The sequence below is a fragment of the Dipteris shenzhenensis genome, chromosome 26 (genome assembly GCF_047967505.1).
Source record: "Dipteris shenzhenensis isolate YYH24624 ecotype China chromosome 26, Dip_SZ_1.0, whole genome shotgun sequence".
Lineage (NCBI taxonomy): Eukaryota > Viridiplantae > Streptophyta > Polypodiopsida > Gleicheniales > Dipteridaceae > Dipteris > Dipteris shenzhenensis.
The window spans coordinates 12,970,044-12,986,014 of NC_141621.1; the positions used below are offsets into that span (position 1 = coordinate 12,970,044).

At 46.2% G+C, this 15,971-nt stretch overlaps 1 protein-coding gene across 5 annotated transcripts in view; it reads left to right on the plus strand.

Moving 5' to 3' along the window:
• Positions 1–6,180: 6,180 nt before the first annotated feature.
• LOC147884692 (uncharacterized) overlaps positions 6,181–15,971 on the plus strand; it is a 66,719-nt gene continuing 56,928 nt past the window's right edge. For all 5 annotated transcript variants that reach the window (XR_015543560.1, XM_087397607.1, XM_087397608.1 and 2 more), the window contains exons 1-3: positions 6,181–6,516; positions 6,599–6,670; positions 7,440–7,512. Coding sequence is in view for 4 of the 5 variants with exons in the window: in XM_087397607.1 (XP_087253733.1) it covers positions 6,247–6,516; positions 6,599–6,670; positions 7,440–7,512 (415 nt within the window). In the remaining variant the exon portion in view is untranslated. The remainder of the gene's footprint in view (positions 6,517–6,598; positions 6,671–7,439; positions 7,513–15,971) is intronic.

A 15,971-nucleotide genomic window follows, 5' to 3' on the forward strand; every position in this document is an offset into this window, starting at 1 on the left:
AATCAGTAAGCATCACATAGTCTACCCCTGGAACAAACCTATCAGGCCGTCTAGACACTCTAGATGATCTTCTCAAGGGCATTTTAGCTTGCTGTCTCACTTGCATATCAGCCACATTTGGCTTATCATTTCCACCAATAGATGATCCATCATCTACCCTTGATTGTATACCTGTGGGAGTACTTGGTGGTACCATTTCTTGCACATTTGGTGCATGGACAGCTTGCTGTCTATCAACATGTGTAGGTGGATTCACATCCTGGAAAGTTATTTTTCTCATTTCCACATCCCTCGTGGGTGCCTTATGCATCTTCTTCTCATTGAAGACCACATCATGGCTGCGTATGATCTTCTTTGCTTCTGGATCCCAGAGACGATAGCCCATCTCTCCACTTTCACCATAACCCAGAAAGATGCATTTCCTAGACTTAGGATCTAGCTTCTTTCGAAGCTCTTTTGGCACATGTGCATATGCCTCACACCCAAATATATGCAAATGAGAGTAAGAGGGCTTCTTGCCACTCCATGCCTCTTCAGGAATACCACCATCCAAACTCTTGCTAGGTGATCTATTGATCACATGCACTGCAGTCTTCATTGCCTCAGCCCAAAAACCACCAGAAAGACTTGCATTGGAAAGCATGCTTTGCAACCTTTCTTGAATGGTACGATTCATCTTTTCTCTGCAACTGGATTTTGCTCTGGAGTATGAGGGGATGTGAGCTCCCTCTTAATCCCACGTGTATCACAGAAATGCTGAAAGTCATGAGAGAGATACTCTCTACCATTGTCAGTCCGTAGGCATTTAAGCATTCTACCTGACTGATTCTCAACCAAGGCCAGCCATTTCTGAAATACATGGAGCACATCACTCTTTCGAGCTATAGCATAAGCCCACACTTTCCTAGTTGCATCATCAATGAATGTCACATAGTAATCAGCCCCACCTAATGACCGTGTAGGCATGGGACCGCATACGTCTGAATGCACCAAATCAAGCTTTTCAAACTCTTTCTTTCCCCTTCTTTTATGGGCTGATTTAGTCTGCTTCCCATAGAGACAATGCTCACAAAATTCAAAATCAGAGAAACTCAAATGCGGTACATAACCCAAACGGCATAAGAGTTTCATTCCATTTTGGCTCATGTGCCCCAACCTGCAATGCCACAAAGAAGTGCTTGGCTGCTCGGTTATTGCAACAACATGATCAAATACCCCTGATACATGTAAGGGATACAAAGTCCCACACTTGGCACCCCTGGCCAAAAGCATAGAGCCCTTTTGAATTTTCCAACTTTGAAAGCCAAAAGTGGTGTGAAAACCAACGTCATCTAGCTGACCCACTGAAATAAGACTCTTGGTCAGCTTAGGAACATGTCTCACATGTTTCAAAACAAATGTAGACCCATTTGCAAAAGAAAACTTTATGTCACCTGCTCCCACTGTCACATGCATAGTCATTTCCAAGATGCACACAACCTGTCTTTCCACTATCATAAGTGGAGAACCATTCCCTATGGGGAGTAACATGGAATGAAGCACCAGAATCCAAAATCCAATCCTGGGAATATGCATCATCTGAAGTGGTAAGCAACTCTGCAGATAAAGTAGACATGAAGAGAACATCATTGTCACTATCATGTGTGACTGCATTGATCTCCTTGATCTTCACTTTTCCTTTGTCCTCCCTTGGACTCTCTTCCTTTTGATTTGCACCCCAATTTGCATTCTTTTTCTTATCCTTTTGCTCTCTTTTTAGCTTGTAGCAATCCTTTTTCATATGGCCCTTCTTGCCACAATGGTAACACTCAATGTTCCGTGCCCTGGATTTGCTACGAGACTTCTCTCTTTCTTGGGACTTCCCCCTGAACTGTGATCTGCCCCTTTGCACATTTAAGGCTGCATCTTGCTTGTTGCCATCCATAGACTTCCGTCTAATCTCCTCGGCCAACAAGCTACCCACAACATCATCAAATTTCAGTACTCCACCAGGTGCAGAGTTATTGACAGCTGTATGGAAGGTATCCCATGAGGATGGCAATGAACATAAGAGAAATATTGCCTTAGTCTCCACATCAAAATTCATTTTCTGAGCCTGAAGCTGGCTGAAAATAATATTGAATTCATTCAAGTGAAGCAATGGAGACCCCTTCCTTCATCTGCAGCTCAAACAACCTCTTCATGAGGTAAACTTTATTAGAGGCAGTTTCCTTCTCATAAGTGTCACACAGTTTCTTCCACAAATCTTTTGTAGTCTGCTCATTTACTACTGTGAAATAAACTGACTCTGCAAGATGAAGTCTAATAGTAGACTTTGCTAATGCATCCAACTCATTCCAATCATCCTTAGACATATTTGCAGGCTTAGCTTCAATCCCTGCCAAGGGTTTAATCTGCTTCTTTTGAATAAGCACATCCCTTATTTGTTCTTTCCACAAAGAAAAGTTTGTCCCATCAAACTTTTTAATGCTGAAAAACTCCTTTTCAGGCATGGAAGAGGATGCCATGATGCAAATGAAACAAAATCCCAAATGCTAGTCCCTGCAAGAGAGAATCACACCAAATACCAGGTGCACCCAAATGTGTATGCCACAATAGAGTGAAATATCACCAAAACTCAAAGCTCAAAGCATCTGACTCATGTGCATATACTATGCATCCATATGAGCAAATCTGGCCCAAAAGAAAATGCCAATAAGTGCCAAATTATCAGTGCATCACCTGCAATGTTTCAAAGCTGTCCCTCAGCATAAAATAGCATCCATGTGCAAAGCGTCCATAAAAAATAGCATCCCACAAGGCAATTTGGGCCTATCAGCGCATCCAACAAGGATCGCAATGCATCCAAATGGCCTATAAATCATCCATTGCAACCCAATGCATACCACGAATGAGCGCACACTGCTCAAACTGCAACCAGAGTGATCTGCATAAGGCATGCTCAAGAAATCATAGTCCCACGGTAATGAGCACTACTGAAAATAGAACCTGAGATGCTTCAAAACATGGGCACCATTGCATAATCGGACCTAGCAAGAAAATCTGCAAATATCTCTCTTTTGCCAGAACTCCAAAATCCCAACCGATGAGTGAGAAATGGGAGTCAACACTTATCCACTGCCATGTGGCATAAATCTAAGGTTTCAAAACCTTAGTATGAAAAATGCATAACAGAGAGACGAAATCGAATACACAGAGATTTATAACTCTGAAAATCCTCCACCGAATCACGCAAGAACTGATAGGTAGGGGTTTTTGGGCGTCCGGAACGCAATGGGACAAACGGTTTTGGAAACCGTGGTCTCAATCACTGGGTCCAACACACGGACTGAAAAACGTTTTTGGAAACAGAGCTATCTGTAAACTCCACCGGAGTGTGAATGATGAGCAACATAGAAGTTTTAGGACCTCCTGAGTCCACCGGAACTGACAGATCTGCAAATGGTTGCTCCAAACTTGGGTTCCAACACCCGGGCAAAAAACGCAGAAACTGACACAGTGAGTCAGAAATCCAATGAAATGATCCCGGATTCAAGAATAAAGGTGTTTCCAGGCTCCTGAAGTAATGTGGACACCAAAAGCAAGCAATAGTTGCCTCTACAAGTCAATACGGAGTCTCTGTCATCGAACGGAACAAGGAAAAGATCAAAAAACGACTTTTTCTTTCAAACCACTTAAGAGGCTCTCAAAACCACTTCGCAAAGCCAAAGTGACTTTTCCAAAGGTTTCTCCAAGGTCTCTGCACACTCGGATGCAAGTAAAGTCACCCACAAAGCTTCCCACAGAGCTTCTCCTTCCTCCCATAGAGCTGCTGGCTTCCAAGCATTCACACACGCTCAGCTAGATCACCCGGGCTCTGATACCAGTTGAGAGTGCTCTCAACGGAAGCAAGAACGGAAGGGGGAGAGAGAGCGAGAGAGAGAGACAGAGAGCCACACAAGTTTTGGTGGGTGCAGAACCACCCTAATCTTCTTTTTCATTCATTTCTATATGTGTTTGAGTATTGTACATAACCGGGGTTAAGGCACAGTGACCTTTAACCCCCACAGATGCACCCCTTCCCCTTGACTAGGTGGATACAAATAACAGGCCCTTGACGGTTAGTCACCTCAAAGGACGTGCAGGGAGGATATTGATGCAGCCTTTCCCCTTGACTGGGTGGATACATGTGACAGGCCCTTTATTTGCTTCGTGTGGATGGGGGCTTTCTCCAGGATAGGCATTCCTCTCCAGGTTATAGCTTTTTTGGGAGCACACAAGGATGCCTTAGTTTTTGATGTATAGGTAGGTGGCAGGTTGGTTATTTCTTCAGAGGATATTCTTTTGGGCTTGCCTTTTCAGCCTGTTAGGATCATAGGCTTATTGGACCAGGGCAAGGACTCTACATGGCATATTGATCCGAGACCATGCCTTTCTCTTTCGAGTTCTTGGAGGTTGTGGCTCTTTGGAGAAGTGCTGATAAAGTTTCTTCAGTGGGACCCAAGAGAGTGGGAATGGATTGTTGCAGGGAACTAAGAGACGAGTCTTCATTTTTTTGCTTACATGGTCTGTAATGCCAGGAGGTTCCAAATTAGTTGTAGAGGTTGGAGACCTTCCAGGGCCCCTCATTGGGAGAGTTATTAGGTTTCTGCTAATTTGCAGAGGGTCTTCTGGTGGAGGCTTTGGAGATCCCGAAGAAATAGAAAGGTCACTCTATTTTTTTGGCTTTCTATTCATGGAGGGATTGCAGTGAATAGGTGGAGGTCTAGATTTGGGGTAGACCCCACTTGTCTTAGGTGCTCGTTTGCTAATGAGTCGATTAATCATTGTCTATGGGACTGCAGGCATGCGAGAGCCATGTGGATGGGAATTGCCAGGGTCCTCAATACTTTTGCTCCTCCTCATTTCTTCATGACGTGGGGATCAGTATCAGGGCCTCAGATCTTCTATGAGTGGCAGGATGCTTCTTGGGCCATATCGATTCGATGTCACCTAGTCGAGACTTGCTCTCTTGAGGATGTGCCTATCTCCCACTATAGACCAGTACATGTTGATGGGGATACATCTTGGGAGATACTAGCTAGCATCATTGCTTGGCATATTTGGACAGAGGATCTCAGGTCCATCCCTCGCACATGACATCGTTCACACACTGATGGCCAGTTGGGTGAGCATGCAAGATTTCTCTCGAGCAACCTTAGTTATATTCCTTAGGGAATGGAAGGGTTCTCCCTTTTTCTTAGAGACTACAGTAGGGTTGAGGTGGCACTTTCAACCTCAATCTTGGTTTCTTTCCAGCTCATTCTGAGTTTTCTGTTCCCAATTTTAAGGGGTTTCCTCATGCGTAGCATGATGTATTTTCGCTTTGAGCTTGCTCACGCGGGTTTTTTTGGCCTTGCTAAGGGTCTATGGAGGGGGGATGGAGAAATTTATTGCTAATCAGGTTCATTGTTTAGGAGTTAGTTCATTTGGTCACATGATAATGGGTGTTTAGTGTTAGGATTAGTGGTAGTTTAGGCCATTGTAATGAGTTTTAGGTTTAGGCTTTTGTCTTTTTGTGAGGGTCCCAAATGACTTTGTCACTTTGTGTGGATTAAGGTATTGACCTCACATGAGAGGTAGTGAATTATTTTGTCATTTAGCTTCTATGACACCACCTTTATTAAAATCATGTGAAATCTTGCCAGAATGGCCACATCCCCACTCATATTTAATGGCCTATCCCCTTTTTCATCTCTTTTCTCTCCTCTGTTTTCATTCATCTATGTGTTTGCCATATTCATTCACCTTTACTTGCATTTTTCTCTTTCCATTTCATACACCTTTAGTTTTCCTTTTATAAGTTATTGGAAAATTTTATTGTAATATTTATCCGCACTACTTTACATTTCCCCTGAATGGGGACTTAATGATTGTGCCACCCTGTTGAAAGCAAGGTTGTAGTAGCATAAATACATCTCAAGAAACACCATAATCAACAAATCTACAAACCATGATGGAGTACGTTCGCTTCAAGTTAGAATTCAAAGAACCAACAACTTACTCATTTGCATAATGGAGAGAGGGTTGCATTACATAGATGTATGCATGATGCACTCTAAAACCTACACCTATAATAACATTCCAAAGGAAGGGCCTTAGTGGGATTTCCACCTTGTCAAACTTAATATTTTCATGGAAAAAAGAAAGAAAGAAAAGAAGCAAGCTGGTGAAGCCAAAACATTTAAAGATTCCTCTCTGCTGAATAGCTCACATGCTTGCTTTGCAATGCCTCCTCGTTTATCGCCCTTGAAAGCCGTCCAACCCTGGCTTCGTGGGTGCATCTCGCATCCCCATTTCCTTCATCAGATTTGTGGCGTTGAAAATTTCATCCTGAGGATTTTTGGCTCTTCGAATCAGTTAATGCTCCCCAAAAATGAGCGCCTTTCTGGTTTCGTTACTCCTAAGAGTCGCCGCATTTGCACGATCATTGAGCCTAGACCCACGACTCACACTACCTTCAGCAAAATGAGTGTTCAAGTGGGCGGAACCTTAAAGGTGATGTCACCTTCATTCGCCCAGCCTACTACTCGCTTCCTTATGCTGTGTGGGAGCTTCGCTGAACCATTATCCGTTTCAGATAAACTTGTCAGACGTCGATGCTGAAGTGGATGTGCGTACCGGAGAAAATTTGGAAGAGATCCAGCTTGAGGTAACTTCGAAAAGGTCCCTTCGGAATTGCCTTCTGAAATCGAACCGTACAATTTCAAAACGCTCAATTCATTCATCATGAATCGAAGGAATTTCAAACAAGTTATATTTTATAACAAGAGAGCATGAAGGCTTGTACTAATAGAAGCAGCGAGGGAGAGGCTCCAACTAAAAAAGGGCATTTGAAAAATAGACCAAGACAGCTGTAGCTTAATATTTCCCAAACGAGCAGAAAACTACATTACCCTCTAGAAAGCTGGTGCTAATAAATGTGCCATATCTTGTACTTAGTATGTCTTGTAATTTCCATAGCAGGTTTCATGCTGGCTAAAAAAGATAATCTCTCTTGATCATCACTGTATACTGACCTAGTTACAATGTCCTTAAAATGAGGCATGTCTTATTTGGTCTTCTTTCTCCGGGAATTTCTGTATTGTTGGTGGGCATTCTTGCTGCTGTTTGTTACTTCATATAAAGCAGTCAGATTGTTATGAGAGCACCAAAGCGTTTTGACAATACGTTGAGAATCTAACTTTACGAGGTGGCGCTTGTAATATGGAGGGCCTTGTATTGCAGTAACGTACAAATTGGTGATCCGTTAATTAAAATTCTTTTTGGCGTGCCATAGCTAATGTTAGAGGCTGCAGGTTATGATTTCTCTTATTTTGTCACCTTATTAAAGATTAGGAAATGGCATAACATGGCTTCGTTCTTTGTTCTACTTTCTTCTCCGACTTTGAATATTTTCCTCTGGTTTGTTGTTTTTGTAGGCTTGGTGGAAACAAAGCCTTGAGGTGGCCAATGAAGATGCCTTTGAGATAACTAGCAATACAAACATTATAAGTAAGTTTATCCTGAGACTGAATAGTACTTCCACAAGCGTCTTTTCCTAAGACTGAATACTACTTTCACAAGCGTTATGGAGACACCATGCAATTGACAAGTGTAATGCTTATGGTAATACTTGGGGGGTTATGCACCAACCCTTACAGACGTTCTCATGAGCCTAATTTCTTTGGGTAGGAGATTTTGTCGTATGCTGTGACCTCTTTGTGAGCCCTGGTTCAGGGACAGTCAGGCACAAGCTACGTAAGTCAGTCTCTCAGCCTTAGGTCAAGTTAGACATATCAATCCTTGTTTACTGGTACCCATTGGAGAACAGTAGGGTAGTGTTTCCGTCTTAGGTTTAGAGATAGGTTTAGGTCCAGCCTAGGATAGGAGCCCTTTTAGACCCGGCCCCCTCAGGGCTGGAACAAGTGAAGGAGCAGGGGAAGGGCTGCCTTTACAGGCTACCCTGAACTCCTCCCTAGGCCACCTTTTATGGGGCCTAGGGCTGCCTTTTATGGGGCAATGAGCCCAACCAGCAGCCCAAAACAGCTGACCCATAAGTTGGCCAATTTTGGGGCTGGTTGGCTCATTTCCAGCCCTATATAAACGGGCTCCCCTGGCCTTCATTATTCACTCAGCTCCCCAAGCCTTGAGCACTCCTACAGCTTCCCTCCAGCCCCTCTTGAGCACCTGACACTTCCAGAAGTTGGCCTCTGACCAGCCTCAGCTCTTGGCCTCAGTTCAGCCGTCCTGGAAGGTGTCTACGCAGCACATGAGTCGAGGATTTGGACCAGCAAACGGAGTAAGGTTAGGGTACTGTATCAGCAGCTTTGTATAGCTTTCTTTACATGTTTACACAGCTCACTTCTCAGCTCTATATTTCAGTCATCTCCCAGCTCTCTTTAGAATCTGTTACTCCTAGCTTTTAACTCTCTCACTCAATGCAGTAACCCTGCATCCCGGTGGACAGCACAAGCCTCTTCCTTGCCTTGCAGGAGTGCCTTACATTGTCATGTGGGAAGTGCAGCAGAAATGAACGGAAGAGAGAGAGAGAGAGATAGCACACCTCACACACACACACACACACTGAGAAGGAGAGAAAGGAGAGAGAGGCATAGGAGAACTGCAAGTGATCTCTGGAGAAAACCCAGCTACAACTGGGGGAAAACCTCGGAACCAACAGGCTGCTCGAGAGCTTTGACAAACAGCTCAACAACCACAACACACGAACTGCACCACACCTCCGCCCTAGGACTCCTCTACAGGGCAGGCACAGCTGCTCCAGAACTGCTCAACTGAGCTGGCTATGCTGCTCCATTGGATGCTACAAAGAAGGCTGAGGGGGGCCTTATATATAGCCCCCCAGCCACTCCTAGTCGGCTGGCATAGGGCAGGGCAGACCAGCCTGCCTAGTGGCTGACCCAACAGGCCTACATGGCCGACTCTCCAGCCCTACAAAAGGGCTCCTTAGGGCCGTATATCAGGGCTGAGACCCTGCTGCAGACAGGCCGACCTGGCTAGGTGGGCTGACCCACCAGCAGGGCTGCACACAGCCCTATACATAGGGCTCAAGCTGACTGCCCAAGCACATGCCAAGTGGCCGACCAGCAGGTTGGACCACCACAACAAGTGTAGCATTTGCTGGGGTCTACACAACTGCCCACAGAGCTGCCTACAAGGCCACCTCCACTGGGACAAAAGGGTGCCTCCGCAGCCAGCCTCTATGGCATGAGTACGGGCCAGCGCTGGGTGAACACCTATCCTCACGGGGGTGGGCACAACCACAGCTCAGGCCCTCGCTCATCTACGCTAGCCTCTCACTGGGCGTGCACACCCACACGCAAGGTCCTCTCTCTCTACATGGTGACATCAGGAGATGACCTCTAACACCCCTCTCAGCTCCTAGATGGAACAGAAATGCTAGGGAGCTAGGTGTGCCGCTAGAACAACTGAAGGAATCCATCGTGTGATGCTCCACCGCTGAAGACCGCCACAGGAATTGTTGAAGAAGCCCCCTCGTGGCACAAACAGCCTCCGCACGACCACTGGAAACCTGGAACTGTTGCTCCCAGGCTGTAGGTGCAAGGTACACTCTTCTGGTCTGGTAATGGTACATTGGGTCATCTGGTACAACAATCCAACTGCTGGTATTGGTACATGACTCCAACAGAGGACCTTGGAAAAAAGTCCAAACTAGTACAGTGCCTCTAGATCAATTAGCTGTATCTGGGTTCCGGCATTGGCAATCTAATGACCCATCCGGATCTCCAGCAGCATTAGACAATCGTTGCAGCAGAACAATAGGAGACCCCCTCTGGATCTGCCAGGTCATAACGTCCACACAAAATACAAACTGGAAACATACTGCCACCTAAGTCAGCGGTAACAACTCCTCATGGCTCGAGGTTCGCCTGAAAGCCTACCTTGATAAATGACTCCCTACTCGGTGCACCTGATCGGTAGGTCCAGCTGCCACACACAAGCAAGCAATCCTCCATTTGGATCCAAGCTTGCTAGGAGCTCCTGCCAAGTGCTACTATAAGGCTGGAGTAATCGTGGTCGCACCAGTTACACTATCGGCCAATGGGTTACTGGACCCCTCTGTGTTCCTTTAGGGACACTGACACCAATAATGACCTTTCTGGCCACATTGGTTACATGTGCGGGATGCCTTGAGAGCTTCTTGTTCCTCAGCTGTCAACTGCTGTCTACCTTTCTGATCAGCTGTCAAAGCCTCAAGCTGACTGTCGTAGGTACAATCGACGAAGCACTCCTCTTGGTCAAGCACCATGGGGACCAATTCCTCACAGATCAACTCATTCACCCTACCATTGGTGATCAAGGATGAATAGAAGGCCCCGTACGGAGAGGATAACTTGGATAGGAGAGTTATGGCCATGTCGGCTAATGAAATCTGCTTCCCTGCCTGGAGGATCTCTTGCTGAAGTTCCTGTAACTTGTTGATGTGTTCCTGCATCAATGAAGATTTCTTGGGATCCAACAACCTCATTTGGACCTCCAGTGAGACCCTCTTCATGGGAGGTTTGGTCATACATGGACGCCAAATGCTCCCATATACTTTTGGCCATTGTCCTGTGCTTCACGTGATTAATCACTTGAGGAGTACAGTTAAGAAATATATGAATGATCTTACCCTGGCATTGCACAGCTGCTCCAGAACTGCTCAACTGAGCTGGCTATCCTACTCCACTGGATGCTACAAAGAAGGCTGAGGGGGGGCCTATATATATAGCCCCCCCAGCCACTCCTAGTTGGCTGGCATAGGGCAGGGCTGACCAGCCTGCCTAGTGGCCAACCCAACAGGCCTACATGGCCGACTCTCCAGCCCTACAAAAGGGCTCCTCAAGGCCCTATATCAGGGCTGAGACCCTGCTGCAGACAGGCCGACCTGGCCAGGTGGGCTGACCTACCAGCAGGGCTGCACACAGCCCTATACATAGGGCTCAAGCCCACTGCCCAAGCACATGCCAAGTGGCCGACTAGCAGGTCGGACCATCACAACAAGAGCAGCATCTGCTGGGGCCTACACAATTGCCCACAGAGCTGCCTACAAGGACACCTCCACTGGCACAAAAGGGCGCCTCCACAGCCAGCCTCTATGGCATGAGTACAGGCCAGCACCGGGTGAACACCTATCCTCACGGGGAGTGGGCACACTCACAGCTCAGGCCCTCGCTCATCTACGCTAGCCTCTCACTAGGTGGGCACACTCAAAAGCAAGGCCCTCTCTCTGTACATGGTGACAGCAGGAGATGACCTCTAACATGTCAGTGTGGACAGCATGAAGGTCTCGGTATCGGTTGGCGTTGCCTCGTAGGTCTTTGGGTCTACAATACGTGTGCACAGGTACACTTCAGAAGCGCATTTCCGTGCTCTCTCAAAGAGTGTTATTTGTATTTCTAATTTCTCCAAGTACAAAGCAAATTCTCCCCTGATTGGGGGAAGGGGCCCTCAGTGGGTACATGGACCCAATCGGTTGTCGACTCTATTCCCTCTGTACCCTTATCTCCTTTCTCTATGGTGCATAATGCTAGTTCCTCGCTAAAGGCTTAAAGGTCTTGCTGTGTTACATGATCAGATTACCGTTGCATGTTACATTGGTATTGGAGCTTCGGTCTGTGTCCAACTTGACTACTGCGAGTGTATGGTTGTGTTGAGATCCGGAAAGGACACACAATGAAGTGCCATTGAAAGTTCGGGGGAAGACATCAGACTTGAAAACTATGAAGAGGAGAAAGACAACTAGAACGATACACTTCCGCCTAGTGCTCAAGAAGTGATGGCGGATGTTCTGGAGCAGAACTGGGTCCTCCTACAGCAATTTGAAGAACATTCATCCTAGCTAGAAGAAAGTAGAAGACAGCTGGACCAGATAAAGCAATGTTTGGAGGAAGCAGCAGCAGAAATGCTGTTGTAAGAAAGAGAAACCACAGATTTTAAAAAACTGCTCTTAGTGACACGTGAGGAACGCAGGAATGAGGAGGCACTGCAACACGCAGAGCTTGCCCAGGCAGAGAGGCAACAAAAGCTGACCGAGAGGCGATGCTTCTTCAACACAAACAGATGTTGGCTACTATGCAAGCAAGTTTTAGCGTGGCAGCAGTCACCGCCAGAGCTTTGTCATTGACACAGGTAACACCACTACACTCAGTCACTTCTAAATTTTGTTAGACCATTCAGCTATTCTTCAATTCATTAATCAGTTCATAGCTCATTTTCCGTTAGTGTAGATTCAAGATGAGCAATACAAAGTCCACCTAGTAGCCCCTCATCTTTCCAGTGAGGCGGCTACCTGGTGGCAACATTGGGCTAGTAAGCATACAAACCCAACAATGTTTAAGACGAATTTCGTTTGGGCAACTTTTGTTACCAATCTCAAAGCCCGTTTTCTACCGCCGTAGTATATGCTTAACCTTGAGGATGAGTTCTCTTCTCTCTCCCAAAATGGTTTGCCTGTGTTGACTTACAGTAACAAGATCATCACTCTGGCGCAACAGTTGGGCGTGTCTGAGAGCGATAAGATGAAGCAATTCATTCGAGGATCGGACATTGACATCTGTTTTACCGTCCGGAACTTTGACTCGCCCGATTACGAGCGGGCGTCGACTCTCGCCCAGAATTAAGAGATGATGCTGAACAAGGGAAAGCCCAAGCAGGTCCAGAAGGATTCCAAAGCCCTGCAGTAGTCAAGCAACACAGCGGGTAAGGATCATAAGAAGGACAACCCAGTTGCAAAAGAAAGATGGCCAAGCTTTGGTCAAAAGGAGTCGTCCACGTCAAAGATGACTCCGGATGAGAAGGCTAAAGTAGCATTACGGGAGGCTATCTATAGCCCGACGAGTAGAAGCGGTACCACCAAGAACATCGTTGCTTTCATTGCCACCACATCGCTGGGCACGACAAGAAGGATTGTCCAAAGTGGCTTGCCGAAAAGGCTACGAAAGCGCCTACTTCGTTCCTTGCCAATGTATTGGCTCTTCCAGCCCCGCCACCATCCTTAGCTATGAATGCCGTCTTCCTAGCTTTGAACGTCGTCCCCACGGTGGTCTTTCAAGGTAAGAAGGAGGGCGATCTCTCATACCAAAAGAAGGCGCTCATTCGAGCGCATGGCACAGCTAATGGGCATAGTTCATTGTCCTATTCGATATGGGGAGTTCAGAAGATGCCATCTCCCCTTAGCGTGCCAAGACAGTGGGGTGCACTTTGGTGTCTCACGAGCTTGTAGTGGAGGGGTCTCACCCGGCTTGTGCACACACATTACGCATAAGGCCATCCATTTTACTTTTTCAGTTCGGAAGGCCATTTTTACGCGGGATTTTATATTGACACCTTTGATGGGGTGCGGCATGATCCTTGGGTTTCAGTGGTTCCGTGAGCATGTACCGACGCCTGATTAGGGGCAGGACACCTTCACTATTGTGGAAGGCTTACTTGATCCCGCCGTGATATAAGGTGATTGGAGCATACTAGGAATTCGGTTAATATCTCATATCTAAGCAGGTCGTGCTATCCGCTAGGGTGCCATGTGTACACTTGTGTAGTCCAGTGCCATATCATTGCAGTTCAAGCCACTCCTCCGATGGGGCAAGCCATGGTGGATCTACTCCAAAAGTTCCAAGACATCATGCTTCGGGATGATCTGTCACCCTAGCTACCTCCAAACAGACCATCGCATTGATTTGATTCTGGACTCCTCACCTCCAAGTAAGTTTCATACTGACTTTCCAAGTTTATGGAGGGGGAGTTAGAGTAGCAGCTTTCTCAATTACTGCGCGCAGGGTTTATTAGACTGTCATCTTTGCCATTCGCTGCGCCTATTCTTTTTGTGGAAAGGAAGGATAAGTTTGCACGATTATGTACATACTACAGAGCACTCAACAAGCTTACATTAAGTGACAAGTTCCCTATGCCCCACATCGAGTATATCTTGGAAAGACTCAATTGTGCAAAATTTTTCTCAAAAATTGACCTCAAGAGTCGCTACCACCAAGTTCGGATTTTTGAAGTTGACATCCCAAAGACGGCTTTCCGGACAGAGCGAGCTCATTACGAGTTTGTCGTCATGCCATTTGGTATGAAGAATGCATCACTGACGTTCAACAAGATGATGTCTCGGGTATTTGTTGATTATATTGGGAAGTGCTTGTTCATCCTTATCTTTTCCGCTACAGTAGAGTAGCATATTAGGGATGTGCGATGTCCTATAGTTATTGCGCGATAACCAACTATATGGGATCCGATATCTGGGATACATCATTAGTGCTCAAGGGATTCGTTAGATCCAGAGAAGATTAAAGCTATCACCAGTTGGGTTGTCCCCACAATGGCTCAAGAGATCCGGTCCTTTGTGGGATTGTGTCAAGCCTACAACTCGCACATGGATGGATTCTCAATACACGCAGCCTCTCTTATAGATTTGTTCAAGGGGGTAAAGACACGCAGACAGAAAATTCAAGTTACAAGCAAAGCTTTGCAGGCCTTCCATGACTTACAATAGTTGGCCACAACAACACCAGTTATGAAGATCGCCTCTTGGGATGATTCATTTTTGGTAATCATAGACGCTAGTAATGTCGCCATCGGGGCAGTTTTACAGCAAGAGGATAGGCCCATGGCATATTACATTAGAAAGCTCAAGATGCTGAAAAGACCTATTCAATTTATGATAGAGAGCTCCTTAGTGTCATCTAGGCATTAAAACATTGGAAGCCTTTCCTCTACGGACGGACTTTCATGGTCAAGACAGATCACTAGGCCCTTAAGTGGCTTTAGACAATGCCTAGTTCACAATGAGTGATCGGCAGCAAGGGTGGAGCCAATATTGCAGGAGTTTGGGGGAATGATTGATTACGTCCCTGGCAAAGCAACCCCGTTGCCGATGCTCTAAGTCGGAAAGCCTTGATCGTTTCCAGTTCAAGGATTGCAAGCTAGTTTCTACTCCCTTGGAGCCTGGCTTTCGTTTCTCCTTCGAGGATGGAAGTCTACCATTTGATGCATCCCTTTATCAGCAGGCTGTTGGTTGCCTCATATACCTTTGTCCTACCCGGCCTGATCTTTAGTATGCCATTTCCCAGCTCAGCATGTACATGCACAAGCCTAGTACGCAGCATTGGCAAGTAGTGAAGCGGGTCTTTCGATACTTGAAGGCCACACAACATTTGGGTTTACTCTATGGTTGAGAGGCCCCACTTGTTTTGCATGCATTCACGGACAGCGACTGGGCTGGATGTTACGACACTAGGGTGTCACACAGCGGCAACTGTTTTATGCTTGGAGCTTCATGCATCTCTTGGTTCAGCAAGAAGCAGCCTACAGTTGCCACATCCAGTTGTGCGGCTGAGTACAAAGCAGCAGTTGTGCGGCTGAGTACAAAGCAGCTTTCATAGCTACAATAGAGTGCGCTTGGCTTCGCAAGTTACTTGCAGATCTTGATATCATTCAGCCCGACTCTACTACGATCTACACTGACAGGCAGAGTGCTTTGGCGGTTGCTAGAAACCCAATGTTTCATGCGCGCACAAAGCATATTGAAGTCCACTATCACTATGTTCGAGAGCGATTGTTTGGTGGAGACATCCAGTTGTCCTATGTTCCCACCGAGGACAACTTGGCAGATCTTTTCATGAAAGCTTTACCGCGTCCCAAGTTTGAGCCATTTCGACACACTTTACACTTGGCTCCTTTTGTTACGTGAGGGATCACTTTGTACATATCATAGGTTGCTATATCCCTCTTGGACGAATATGTGCAATCATGATGCAGTTTCCAGGTATTCCTGAGATATTCGAAGATACTTCAGCCATACCATGGAGGGGGGTTTGTTAGCACTTAGCCTTGGTATGAGCCTTGTAGTTGAGGTCAACTCTATGAGTTGACTTCTTTGGTCAACTATATGGTTGACTTGGGGGCCATATAGGCCACCCTTTGTATTTTCCTCTTATCCATTTGAGCAG